The 14,784-nt window shown below is 36.9% G+C and overlaps 1 protein-coding gene across 1 annotated transcript in view; it reads left to right on the forward strand.

Annotated features, from left to right (window-relative positions):
- The window catches only part of CHAT (choline O-acetyltransferase), a 93,248-nt gene that overhangs the window by 59,147 nt on the left and 19,317 nt on the right, over positions 1–14,784 (forward strand). The window contains exon 8 of the mRNA XM_074231873.1: positions 12–112. Within this exon, the coding sequence (XP_074087974.1) occupies positions 12–112 (101 nt within the window). The remainder of the gene's footprint in view (positions 1–11; positions 113–14,784) is intronic.

Genomic DNA, 14,784 nt, shown 5'->3' on the forward strand with positions numbered 1-14,784 from the left:
TCCCCTTCCAGTTTGTGGTGGGTCGAGATGGAGTCTGTGGCACGGTCTGTGAACATTCCCCATTTGATGGAATCGTCCTGGTACAGTGCATCGAACATCTGCTCAGACACATGTGAGTTTTCTTTTCTTAATAGGATATTGTACCTTAATGGTTCTGCACTAATTTTCCAAAACTCAGCCACGAGCAGACTCTGGGGGCAAAAGAAAAATCAGCTGATCACAAAACCCTTCTATACCATCGAATCTCTGGTATGCAGAGAAAAAAGATAACCAAGATGAACTCTAGTGATGAAAAACCAATAATGGCCCTGGAGAACCCACTGGGAAATCCACTGTGAATCTCCCTCCCTACTCAAGGTAAAAGGTAGAGGCTGTCTGGGCAAAATACTTCATAGACAGATGTGGTCACTGTATACACTGGTGGAAAATTGCCTTTCTTTGTTACCAGGGAGGGTTCAATTGAGGGAAAGAAGGGAAGCTCATTATGTCAAAAATGATCATACAGAAAAGTAAGGCATTCATAAAACTCATTTTTTTAAAATAAAAGAACAAGATCCTCCTGCAGCCTAGTCTGGAACACAAGAAGTCGGTGCTGTAGACAATCTAGAAAGTATTTTAGCCACTTAATCTCTCTGGATTCCCTTCTTCCCCCACCAAATGACAGATGTTGTTGATTGGTATTAATATATCAGTGCAAAGAATTTCTACCCTTGTTATTTCCTAGAGTGATGAAATCCTCCTAAATATACACACATAAATACATATAATCCATTTTTTTAAAAGTTTTTGCAAGGCAGTGGGGTTAAGTGGCTTGCCCAAGGTCACACAGCTAGGTAATTATTAAGTGTCTGAGGCTGGATTTGAACTCAGGGGGACTCCTGAGCCACCACCATATAATCCATTTTAATGGAATAACAGATAGTGGACACCTATTACACACTGAAACAATTTAAAAACAATGGGAAATTATGGTAGGTTTCTAATTCTATGCCTATTAAGAGTAGGATTGGAAAAAAGAAACCAGTTAAGTGAAATGTTTGTATTTCATAGCCTCATTAATTATCCTATTCACCTCCCTCCCTAAATGAAGATACAGTCTGAGAAATCTCTTCCCTTTAACCACAATAAAAATAATCCTAAACTGTGCCTTATTCTTCTCTTATCTCTTTATGCCACTCAATCCCCAAGAAACAAACAATACAGCCTAGCCTAGGGCTGAATATATAGCAGGTATTGGCTGATTTACTAAATTATCTTTCCCTTAACCTCTTTAAATTCAGAGTGATTCTCTCTGGTTCATGCCTTCTTGCTCTAGAGTCTGTAGACTATCTGAAGTAAGAGCAGCAACTAGGTTGGGGTAGGTGGGGTTTTGTTCCAAGGTACCAATATTTAGACAGAATTGAAAGTACCTGCAAAATCGATTAAGCTTTGTACCTAGTTAGAGGCACAAGTGATTAAAATGAGCATCTCCCAGATGGATCAAACTCTAAGTAAGTTCTGTGAGTAGTCTCTGTCTTGCTAAAAAAAAAAAAATGATTTGAGGTGAATTTTGTGTACCATTTATACAAATCCCAAAAACTATAAGTTGCAGCAATTTCTATTTAAGATCCTCAGTTTTTATCATACCGATCTATCTAATGGTTAAAATTGAAATAGCCATAGCCTCCCTTTTTCCTTGGATATTTAAGATCCTATTTTGCTGTACAGGCATCTTCAGACCTTTCATTTTCCCTTTCCTTTTGACTGTTTATGCTCTGCCCTCACTCCCAAAATGAGAAGCAGTCATAAACTTTGCATTCTTAATCATTTAGCCTATCTGCCTCTCAGTTTCTTTCCTAATTAAATGAATGAGAATAATCTCATTAGGACACAAGAAAGATAATATAGTATTATTCTCCCAAGCCATACTTCCACACAAGCTCTTCCTGTTTCCCTAGACTATATTGTTACATAGATACTATGTTTATGTATTTATCTTCGGGCCACAACTCATGATCCTGACCTTCCCTTTCTCTTTGCCATCCATAAGGCAGGGGAGTGGGATGGTGGACAGAATCCTGGGGCTGGACTCAGAAAAAAAAATCTGAGGTCAAATTTAGCCTCAGATGCTTGCTGTGTAACTTCAGAAAAGTCTGTCTGAGTTGCCTCAACAGTAACACATACCTCATAATGTTGTTATGAGGATCAAATAAAAAATATTTGTAATGTACTTAACCTGGCACATGGTAGGAACTTAATAAATGTTTGTTCTCCACAAAACTTCCTTTTCCTCTGGTGTCAACTATTCTTAGGAACATCCAAAGAAAGTAGTTCTTACCTCAAAAACAATTTTGCCCTAAAATGTTATGGTCGATAACAAAGTATCTCTTCCAGGGATATTTGAATTCTAAAAGGGGCTTTCTGAAGATATAATTCCTTAACTCAAAGGAATGAATCTTTAGTGGTTGAATTTTAGAAATTTGGCATAGCAAATTCAGGAGATTACTTTGGACAAGAGTATTGGAGCATGGCAAGATTATCTAGTTAGCATGATTGAAACTGGAAGTGGGGCTTTAGAGATCATCTCTGCCAAACTCTTCATTTAACAGATGAAAAAACAGCAGCCCAGAGAGTTGCCTAAAATCATATAGATAGTGGTGGAGTTGGGATTCTGTCTCAGGCCTTCTGTGTTCCTATCTAGTGCCCTTCCCTATAAATCACACTGCCTCTTTGGAATGAGAACTGGACCACTGCCACTCTAGTCACCAGTCATCCCTCCTTCTCCAGTCTTTTAGCATAGTGACATTTCAGCTGTTCCTGAAGAGACCTTCTCCCTTTGGGGAAAGTTCTTCCCAGAACTCCAGACCAGTCATCCTGCATTCTCTGGATCTGGTCACCATCCTCTCAATCACCTTTTTTATCATCATCACCTCCTCCTCCTCCTCCTCCTCCTCCTCCTCCTCCTCCTCCTCCTCCTCTTCCTCCTCCTCCTCCTCCTCCTCTTCCTCCTCCTCCTCCTCCTCCTCCTTTTCCTCCACCTCCACTCCGAGATTTTGGGCCTCCTTTTTAAGTATTGCCTTCCTGCACTAAAATAGCAACTTCTTGAGGCTGGGACTATCTTTCCCTATAAGCTTGCAAAGCTCTACTTTCTTATATAACAGAGTTTTGATAGGTTTTTCTTCAGGGTTACTTTTAACAATCTAATTTGGAGAAACCAAAGACTTGTTTCTAAAATTCCTAAGCAGCATCTTTGAGATTTTCCTTTTTGTTGACTTACTCAAAGATTCAGACCCCACATTAAAGTTCTCTGTGCTAAAAATGCCACATTTCACCAATCACCCAGACTGGCACTATTGGTGTCATCCTCCAGTCCTCACCCCTTATATCTAATTAATTTATCTACAACAGGGGCGGCTAGGTGGCGTAGTGGATAAAGCACTGGCCCTGGAGTCAGGAGTACCTGGGTTCAAATCTGGTCTCAGACACTTAATAATTACCTCGCTGTGTGGCCTTGGGCAAGCCACTTAACCCCGTTTGCCTTGCAAAAACCTAAAAAAAAAATTTACCTACAACACGTCTTACATGTAGGCCCAACTCACATAGTTTCCATGTTAATCCAGGCCTCTATTCTTTCTCTCCTGGCCCATTGCAATGGTTTTCTTATTGGATTCCCTGCCTCAAGTCTCTATGTCAAGCTACCCTCTGACTAACTCTCCAAGTTATCTTTCTAATCATAGGTTTGACCACAACACCCCTTCCTCTAGAAACTCCAAGGGTTTCCTATGATCTTGAAGAGGAAATATAAAGCCTTCTGTTCCATATTTAAAGGATCTGTCAGTCAGGAAGTTCTACTCTACACTCTTACACTGGCTGTAAGATCCTGGGCCAATAACTTAACCTGTGTGCCAGGTCCCTAGACTATAAATTGCAGAGAAGCTCCTAATTGGAGAATTTCCTCATAGAATCCCTATACTTATTTCCTATGACATCATAGGTCTTGTTCCTTCCCTCCTAGCTGATCTCTAAACCATACAGTTGCCAAGATAAGTTCTCCAAATTGTAGATCTATTCTATTTTCACTATTCTACTCAAGAAGTTTTAGTGGCTCCCTATTTCCTCTATTAAAAAAAACCAAACTTCTATGCTTAGTATTTAAATCTTCAACTCTAATCTAACTTTCCAGTCTTATCTTCATGTCATCTATGGCCCTGCCAACTGGGCCTACATCCATTTCCCATTTATGACATTCTAGCAGCTTGGGTACCAATTCCTTTATGAGCTCTTCCTTGATCCTCAGGGTTGTTCATTCTCTCCCTATCTTGAAATTCCTTTTTATTTCCTTATCTAAGTGCATATTATATCCCCCAGTAGAATGAAAACTTCTCGAAGGCAAAGACTGTTTTTGTATTCCTAGTATCTAGTATGGAATTTGGATCTTTTAGGACCTTAATAAATATTTGTCTTGCTAAAGTGAAGTCAAGTATTTGAAAGACCTATGGAGGAAAAAGGATTGGATTTGTTTTCCTTAGCCCCAATAGACTTAGCTAGGAGTGGTTCAATTCAATTTAATGAATAATAGATATCTTAGCATATACATAGTACTAAGCTAGACTCTGAAAATGGGTGTAAAATTATAATTAGTATATAGGGAAACTTCCTAACAATTATACCTATCAAAAATTGAATGGCCTTACATAGGAGACTGGTTTCCCTTTAGTAGAGATTTTATAGCAAAAACTAGAAGGCCCTTGGTTTGGAACATTGTACAGTGGAGACCTATTCAGGAATAGGTTGGATTGGATGGTCCCTGAGGTCCCTTCCAATTGTGAGAATCAGTGATTCTATTCTCTTACATAGAGTTGACCCAGAATTCCTAAATTTGATAACTTAATTGCATCCTTCCTAATAAAATAAAAACCTGGAGATAAATATTGAAGTGGAGAGAGGGGTGATTTTAAATTGTTTAGCATTTGTTAAATATAAACAATATATTAGACATATTAGGCACAGAATACATCAAATGTATCAAGCAGGTTAGTACACTGGAGAAAATGGGCTAGATGCAGCCTGGATCTGGAGTTATAAAACTTGGGTTTGAATTATTTGACAATGATTAGGTGATGTGGTCTAAAAGGAAAGGGTTGTACAAACTATTTTTAAGGTGCTTTACAGCTCTGCATATTCTATGATCATGAGAGCGATGAAAAATAAGATGAAAGGTAAAGGTAAAATAAATTGAGAAACTTGTAGAAAATAATACTCCTCCTTTAAAGGACTAATGTTATGTCTCTAGGGGAAAAAAAGCAGACAAAACATCACTGAAGCCACTGGAGTGATTTCAGTTACTTTGTTAAAACATAGGACAAATAAATTTTAATATAATTACCACTGTGACTTGAGAAGCAAACAGTGGTTTGTTTTAATTTCTATTATTATTTCAAAATTCTGCATTGCCTTAATATTTTTTTAGTACCAGGAAGTTGGATCTGTGTGCCTCTTCAACACTGGTTTAACAGTTATTTATTACATCTTTGCCAAGAAGTTTTGCTAGAAACAAGTCATTTTGCTGTTCTGAGTACTGAAACTCAATACATCTGACTAACTCTTGGACTCTGATGAATCATCTGGGCTCTCTGAACCTCTGTTTTTAATCTGTAAAATAGGAAAATTAGACTTTGAATAATCATAAAGAATGGAAGAGGTGCTGTAGGACCAGAGATGGTCAAATGTCCCAATTTTCAAAAAAGGAGAGGAAAGTTTATTCTGCAAATTCTAGACTAGTAAGTTTGACTGTCCTTCCTAGAAAAAAAAACACTCTCCAATGGATTATTAAAGATACAGTTTATGGGCACTTAAAAAAGTGAAATGGTAACCATTATAAGCCATCAAAGGATAATTATGAGCCAACTGGACTGGACTGTAATGTCATCTAGTATTTTGACAGGATCATTAGATGATAGATCAAAAAAATGATACAGACCATATAACTGAATTTCTTCAAGGATTTTAACAAAAACCATTTCTGACATCCTTGTAGAGAAGATGGAGACAGGTGAACTGGATTAGAATTTAAAAGTTGGGTAGATTTGGAACTGATTGAACAACTGACACAAATAAGGCTAATTAATGGATTACTATCAACCTCATCACAAGTTAGAGCTCTGTTCTAAACATTATTTTTATTAGGAGCTTATGATGAAGGCAAAGATGAAAAACATTCAAATTTCATTAAGCAATGTAATATGAAAACGCCATAGCTACAAAAATTAGGGCCTCAAAAGATCTGAATGGGCTAGAATGCTAAATAGGAACTAATGTTTAAATTTAATAGGATGAATTTAGTTTCTGCTTTTGAGGTCAACTGGACTGACATAGCTAGACATAGATTTATGAAAAAAATCAATCAGCATACATTTATTCAGCACCTACCACATTTCAAGATTCTGAGCATAACAAGATGTAAATGAGACAGTCCCTACTCTCAAAGAGTTTACATTGAATCAGAGGAGATATCACAAATATATTTATGATTCATAAATATATAAGCATATGTATACAGACATATACATATATACATATGCAGATACATGTGTGACATGTATACACATATTCCAACTTTTGGACCTCACTCATAGTGGAACGATCATGAATTGGTAGAGATGAGAATCAGTTTGCTGCCAGCTGGTTGGTTAATAGGTTTTCCCCAGTATTCCCCAAGTTCCAGTGGTCTTGGATTTGACCTGAGATAAACTCCCTTAAACTTTAAAGAGTTTGTGGGGAAAAGAAGGCAGAAACCATAGCAAGTCACTGGGAGCCATTGCAAGCAGCTGCTAAGAGGATCAGTGATCTGCAGGATGAATAATGAGGACATTCTAAGAATGCCCTGGACTGACTCTGCCTTGCTCATCCAAGTTGTGATAGGAGGATAGGCAGATAATCCAACCCTCTTCCTTCTTTTCTTTTCTGCTAAATTTTAAGCTATATCAGTGATAAAACTGTTGATGAGCAACAAAATGGACAAGACTGTTTTGGTAGTTTCCTTAATTCACAGATTTCACATAGATAGAAGAGAGGACTGGCTCTTTCAGAGATGTGCAACACTTGTTGATTGAGCTGACTTAGAGGTTGAGCCAAGTAGGGCAATGTGGGAAGAGAGGTCAGTGTTTGACTTTTGAAAGCTTTGTAAAATTCTTGAGATATCCTTTGATGCCTTTCCTTTGGAAAAAAAAAGGAGATAGCAACCCAAAAGCATTGTTTCATGGTGAAATAAACATTGCTTTTGTGGGAATGGCTTAGAATTTTTCTTCATGTTTCAAAAATCTTATCTCAGGGGAGATGGGAGGCAGTGAAGATGCCACACAAGCACAGCAGCCTAACAATGAAGGTGAGGCAGTCTAGGTTGGAAGTAGAGCTCTTTTTTCCAAATGTTTATTTCCTGCCTTGAGCCATTTACCTGTGATAAAAAAAACTGTTGGTTTACAACAAAATGACCCCAATTTACTTAATGTGTAGATCTATAGATGAAAGTAAGGAGTGGGCAGAGGGGAGGGTATCTTTTCAGAGATTATACATATTTGTTCAGCTGCACTGAATTGGGGTTTGAGCCAAGAGAGGTAAAAGGTGAGAATGTTTAGCTTTCCAAGTCATACAAAAGTATCTGAAATATACCCTTGATTTCTTTATTTTGGGTTAAATAATGAAGCAAGTCAGAAACACTATGTTATGGGGAAGTAAAAACTGACATTTCAATGAGAATGACTTAAGGCTTTCTTGCCATGCTGCAAAACTTAACCTCTAAGGAGGGAGGATAGTGGGGATGCTGTCCATTGAGCAGTAAAGACAGTTGAACTGTGAATGTGCAGTTGGCAAAATGACTCCACCATAACAATCAAGTGATGCTTCTAGGGCTTAAACTCATTCACAAGCTCCCCCAAGTGGTTTGATATACAACATAAATAAAAGGTAAGTTAGGGGGATGAAAATACCAGCTGGGGAGAATCAGGGAACATCTCATGCAATAGATGACATAAGTTTAACTCTGAAACAAACCTGGAATTATAAGACACAGAGGTGAAGTGAGAATGCACAGTTTCTATAGGAAAAGGAATCTTACCTACACCTTTCCCCTTTTGGGAAGGGGAAAATGTGTCCTTGAAGCTACCTTTCCTAAAAACTTAAGCCCTGAGAAGTTGGGAGCTCCGTGGTCTGTACCATAATCTCATCCCAACCCTAGAACCCTGAAATAGCTTTCAGTTCTTTCTTAATGTCCTCCCTTTAATACCTGTTTCTCTTCTCTATTCCTTTGTTGTATATTCTAGCATCCAACTGAGTTTTTCAAGGGTTTATATACAAGAAAAGAATTAATCCATAGATAATATTATGATACAAAGAATCTTGTAATGTCCACCAAGTCTCCCCAGTGCAAAGTTGGGTGACTCATAGTCTTCAAAATTCTATTCTAGTCTAACTGGCCATCAAAACTTCTCACCAGGTTCAATCCCACAGCTTGCACCTCATGACCAGAGCCTGTAGTTACTTTCCTCTTCATCCCTTTCCTGGAGAATCATGTCTTTTTTTCCCCTTCTAGTTCTATGGCTTATTTTGACTTCTTGCACTTTTGACTTCTTGGGCTTTAGTCTTTTGGTCTAATTTAAAATTCACTACACATGCTCAACCACTTGGGCCACTACCCACTTAGTACTCTGCTCATAGATTCCCAGAAGATTATTGCCTGCTTCCTTACCTATGTCATCTTCCTATCCTTTACTCAAGAGGGCAGGAACAAACATAGAACAAACATATATTATTCCATACTCCAAAACTCTCCAAAATAAATAAAAGAAATATATTTATTTTAAGAAGTTAATTCCAACACTAAGAACCTAGAATTTTCTAAAGATCTATAGTTCTAAGCTTGTCACTACTGCATCTAAGTCCTATCTGAAATCCATCCCCCTAACCAATGCTGACAGAAAAATATTTCTCTCCTTCTTCTAAACCCTAAAATCATAAAATATGTTTATCTAGATATTTTATTTCTATAATATAAATTTTAACTTATATTCAGATGCCCCCAAAAGGGTTATCAGAATGCTCAAAAATTATCTGATCAGTAAAATAAGTGGCCAGATGTCCCTAAATAAAAAGCACCTTGCAAATCTTCAGAATTTCCTTTAGAACTTTTGTGCAGAATAGCACAAGTTCTAGCAAACATCATGGTTAGAGTATGGCATCCTCTCCTTCCCCAATCTCCCATCAGAATCCTTTCTTCCTTCTACTTTTGTCCCCAGCTCCAAACCTCCCCCATGCCTTGGTTATACTGTTCTCTCCAGAGAAGTAATGATAAACTACTTGCTTCTTAACATGCTTCAGATGTCCATCCATAAATCTTTAAGAATTTATTGAGCATGCACTTGAAGGAAATAAAAATTATATCTGTGGTCCTATAATTACTCCACCCAAAATAAACTAGAAATGATACTTTATTACACAGTATCTCAAAACAAAGGTCCTGTTGAAATACAAGGTCTATTTTTTCATTATTATCTTTTGGAATAACTAATGGTGGTCACCTCAGAGAAAAGAGGGTTAAAGATTCCTTCCCTAGAATTTGTACCATTTAAAAAAAATTATTTCTCAAGCTTCCGAAGAAAACAAAATATTAAAGGTAATTTTATTTTATTTTTCAATCAATAAGCATTTATTTTATTTCACCTCTCCTTACCCCTTCAGAAAAGAAACATAATGTATATAATTGTAACATAATGTATATAATCATAATATTATATGTGTCACAAAGGTTTTGTTTATATATGTATACAATACACATTTGTATAAATGCATTATGCATACACACACACACACAAAACTCCACTAAATTTCTATATTTGCTATATCCACAAAAGCACATCTCATTCTACATATGGAATCCATCACCTTCTTTGTTACTTCCTTGGAATAAGCTGCTCATTATACTAATCAGAAAAAGTCTTTCAAAGTTGTCCATTTTTATACTTTTTAATAGTTTATTTTATTTTTAATTTATGGAATAAAACATGCATTTCTATAATAAATATAATAAAAAAGATTGCACATGAAACTGAAAATCTACTTTGTACAACTTGCTATTCCTTTTAAATTTATAAAAAAATTATCATTATAATTTCCTCCCCATCCTACCCTACAGATGGTCACATTAGATAAAATAGGTATAATATTCTTTTAGATATATTTTTATTTATCACTTCTTTTTCTAGATGCAGATAACATCTTTCTTCATGTGTCTCTTATTGTTAATTTGGGCATTTATAATAGTCAAAATAACTTATTTGCTCAAAGTCATTCTTAAAACAATTTATTGTTACTGTATACATGGGGGGGGTTGCTCATAAATCAAGTACTAGTGAAACAAATAGTAGTAAATTAAGGTAATGGAATACTGTAGTGCTGTAAGAAATGACAAAATGAATGGTTTCAGAGAAACACAGGAAGAACTTGTAAAGTGTATCAAGTACCTTTATGAAATGCATGTCAGTTAGTCTTTGAGAGAGAGTTTGTTTCCTACCCCAGAATGTTTTCTAAAAATCAGACTTTAGTGCTCCAAGGACTTACAATGTAAGTTACTTGGAGACTGAAGCAATTTGTTATGTGGCTGTGTTCTCAGTACCTTTTCACATTGTAAATGCATACAAAATGTTTACTGAATTGGACAGAACTGAAAGTTAGAAGGTTTAAGATCCCTCCCTCCAGAATATTTCAAAACGAGGCAATTGTGGATGACAACAATCCTTTGTGGATCTATCTTTCTTCCTGGCCATGAGACAAGACTACATTACCTTTTGGAAAAACTAGAACATAGAGGCCAATTGAACAGCACTTTTGTTCTCTTTTCTCCCTCTTTTTCTATTAGTATGACCCAGGAGGCTCCTTTTAAAAACCTAAAAGTGTGGGAGGAATAGAGGCGGGTAGAAGAACACAGTTCAGGAAGTCAACAAAGTAGTCTCTGGTTCTGTCTTTAAAATTCTTGGTTTATTTTACTCCTTGTGTGGCTTTACATTTGTCTTTCTCTGAGGAATATTTTTCATTTGTTTCAGTTTCTACATCTCCCTACCCATTCTCATTATTGTCACATTTCCACTTCTGTTTCTCTCTCTTAAGTGGCCAGGATGCTGGATATAAAAAGTCAGAACACCTTGGTTAAAATTCTGACTCAAAAATTGGCAAGCTGTGTGATCATAGGAAAATCATTAATCACTCAATTTCCTAAACTGTAAAATGTGATGATAAAACTCATGCTATTTACTTCACAGAATGCTGTAAGGAGAGTATTTAATAAACCTTAAGATGATATACAAAATATAAATTATAATTAGTAATTCTCCCATGAATTAATGACATGAATGAATGAAAACATATTTATTAAATCAATAACTGAACTAAGCAAACACAAGCAAGAAAGATAGTTCCTGCCCTCACATAGCTTACATTATAATAGGAAAAAATTACAAATATAGAGGATTGATAGTTAGGGAGGAGTTTCTTGGACAGGGAAGTCTTAAGACATATTCTTTTTTAATAGACTGGGTGTAATCGCAGGAAATGATTATAGTAATCTGCAGCTTGATAAACCCAAAGAGTACAGCTTTGGGGATAAAAACTCTGTCTTCAATAAAAACTGTTGGGAAAATTGGAAGTTAGTATGGCAGAAACTGGGATTAGACCAACACCTCACACCCTAAACCAAGATAAGGGCAAAATGGATACAGGATTTAGACATTAAAAAAAAAAACAATATTATAAGCAAACCAGGAGATCAAGGAATGGTTTACCTGTCAGATCTATGGAAAGGGAAGCAATTTATGACCAAGGAGGAAATGGAGAACATTATTAAAAATGAACTGATAATTTCAATTACATTAAATTAAAAAGCTTTTGCACAGATAAAACCACTGTAACCAAGATCAAAAGAAATTTAGTCAATTGTGAAACAATTTTTACAACTAATGTTTCTGACAAAGGACTCATTTCTAAAATATACAGAGAACTGAGTCAAATTTTCAAAAAAAAAATAGCCATTCCCCAATTGACAAATGGTCAAAGGATATGCAAAGGCAATTTATAGATGAGGAAATCAAAGCAATCAATAGTCATATGAAAAATTGTTCTAAAACACTACTTATTAGAGAAATGCAAATTAAAGCATCTCTGAGGTGCCACTTCACACCTCTTAGACTGGCCAATATGACCAGAAAGGACAATGATCAATGTTGGAATGGATGTGGGAAATCTGGGACACTAATACATTGTTGGTGGAGCTGTGAACTCATCCAACCTTTCTGGAGAGCAATTTTGAATTATGCCCAAAGGGCAACAAAAATGTGCATACCCTTTGATCCAGCAATACCACTACTGGGTCTGTACCCTGAAGAGATGATGAAAAAGGGTAAAAACATCACTTGTACAAAAATATTCATAGCAGCACTGTTTGTGGTGGCAAAGAATTGGAAATCAAGTAAATGTCCATCAAATGGCTGAACAAATTGTGGTTTATGTCTGTTATGGAACACTATTGTTTTATTAGAAACCAGGAGGGTTGGGAATTCAGGCAAACCTGGAAGGATTTGCATGAACTGAGGCTGAGAGATATGAGCAGAACCAGAAGAACACTGTAAACCCTAACAACAACATGGGGGTGATGATCAACCTTAATGGACTTGATCATTCCATCAGTGCAACATTGAGGCACAATTTGGGGATATCTGCATTGGAGAATACCATCTGTATCCAGAGAGAATTGTGCAGTTTAAACAAAGACCAAAGACCTTTAATTTAAAAAAAAAGCCATTATCTTTTTATGTAATTTTTGCTATCTCTTATACTTTATTTTTTTCCCTTAAGGATATGAGTTCTCTCTCATCACACTCAATTTAGATCAGTGTATACTATGGAAACAACGTAAAGACTAATAGACTGCCTTTTGTTGGGGGGGGGGGATGAGATTAGGGGGAAAATCGTAAAATTCAAAATAAATAAATAATTTTTTAAAAAGACATATTCTTTTCAGGAATGGCAATGTTGATTTGGTAACTGTTCCCAGAACTAGAACTGGGAAAAAATAGAGGAAGAGAAATGATTAGGAAGTGGTGAATCAGGCCTGAAATGGGTAGCAGCAAGTATATTTTCACCAATCAAAGCCCAAGTAGACTCACAGTGGTGGAAGCTGGAGTTACAAATAGATTGGATATCATGGCTGCAGCAGCGGTAGTGTGGCTTGGTTGACTGAGCAGAAACAAGTGGACTGGACACAGTTAGATAAAATGAATTTCAAGTCTATTAACAAATCAATTGAAAGAGCTTTATTAATCACCTTCTATAGTCAGGCACTGGGCTAGGTAAACAACAAATGCATGAATGAAGAATGAATGGATGAAAAAAGCTGTTATTAAATATTGTCAAACACTGCTAAATTTCAGGATGCAAATATAAATTAGAATGTACGCTCCTTGAGAATAGGGATTGTCTCATGAAAAGACTTCACATTCTACTGGTGGATGATAACACATTCAGCTGCAAGTCAGATGAAAAAGTCCCATAGTCCTTGAGGTACAGCAGCTTTTTCTTTAATATCATTTCCACTGATAAAATCACATCAGTTTCTAAACTATTTGACAAGTCTAAGAACTCTGGAGACAGGAACTTTCCTTTCTGGGAGCAGTGCCCAGGCTGCATCACCACTGGGGTAGTGACTGCCTAGGATGGTATCTGAGGACATTACACTGGAAGCAGTACTCTTCCCAGGACCCTGGTTTTCAAGACTGGGGTGGAGGGTCCTGTTAAGGTCTAAGGCGAAACAGCATTCATGTTGGTGGTGATTTGATTTGTCTGGAACATGTCTTCTGTCTCTCCTTTAGAGAGCCATTGTACTTCAGTTAGGCTGGTTTTGCTTCCCTGTATGTAGCATCTAGTTGGCAGATGAAGGAGATGTCTGGTGTTTTATCTATGTGAGTTGCTTCCCCAGATGATGGTAGGGCTGGTGGTCTGGGAAGTGATGCCATTCCTATTGGTGTCAGTTGGTGAGCAGAAACTGCTGATGATGTTAAGGAAGGTGCACCCAATCTTGCTAGAAGTATGCCCCTTCTTTCCTCCAAGATGGCTTCAGGGGACTGGTCTAGAAACTAGAGCTGGTGGTTTAGAGGCATGGCCATTCTCAAGGCTTCTAGACTCAGGGTCCTGAGCTTTCTCCATCATATTCAAGGGGAAATGGAGATCATGGTGTAGGTATAGATAGGTGATTTGACTTGCCAGTTATGGTTGGCCTCCTGTCTCTCTCAGGTTACCCAATTGATAGATAACTGACCCTTTCCTGCCTATTTTTCTAGATAATGATTTGGAGGGCTGGGCTAGAAGAAAAACCAGTGGGCTTCTGGTACTGCCATTTCTAGGATTTTGGGGAACCCAAAGACAAAAATTCAGCAATCCCATCTGTCAAGGAGTTTATATTCTCTCTAAAAAAGTATATGTGCGTGTGTGTGTGTGTGTGTGTGTGTGTGTGTGTGTGTACATGATGTGTGTATGCATGGATATATATATGTATATATATACATATTTGTATATATGCATGCATGTATGCCACAAATTGTGGAGAAAAAAATAGATATAAGGTAAATTGGAAGGTGAAAATTATCAGCTGTGGAGATCAAGAGAAGCTTTATGTAGAAGGTAGCCCTTAAGCAAATTTTGAAGGAAACTAGGGCTGCCAAGATGCAGAGGTGAAGAGGAAGTATGGAGAATAGGGGACAAGAGACA

This window comes from Macrotis lagotis, chromosome 4, assembly GCF_037893015.1.
Source record: "Macrotis lagotis isolate mMagLag1 chromosome 4, bilby.v1.9.chrom.fasta, whole genome shotgun sequence".
Taxonomy (NCBI): domain Eukaryota; kingdom Metazoa; phylum Chordata; class Mammalia; order Peramelemorphia; family Peramelidae; genus Macrotis; species Macrotis lagotis.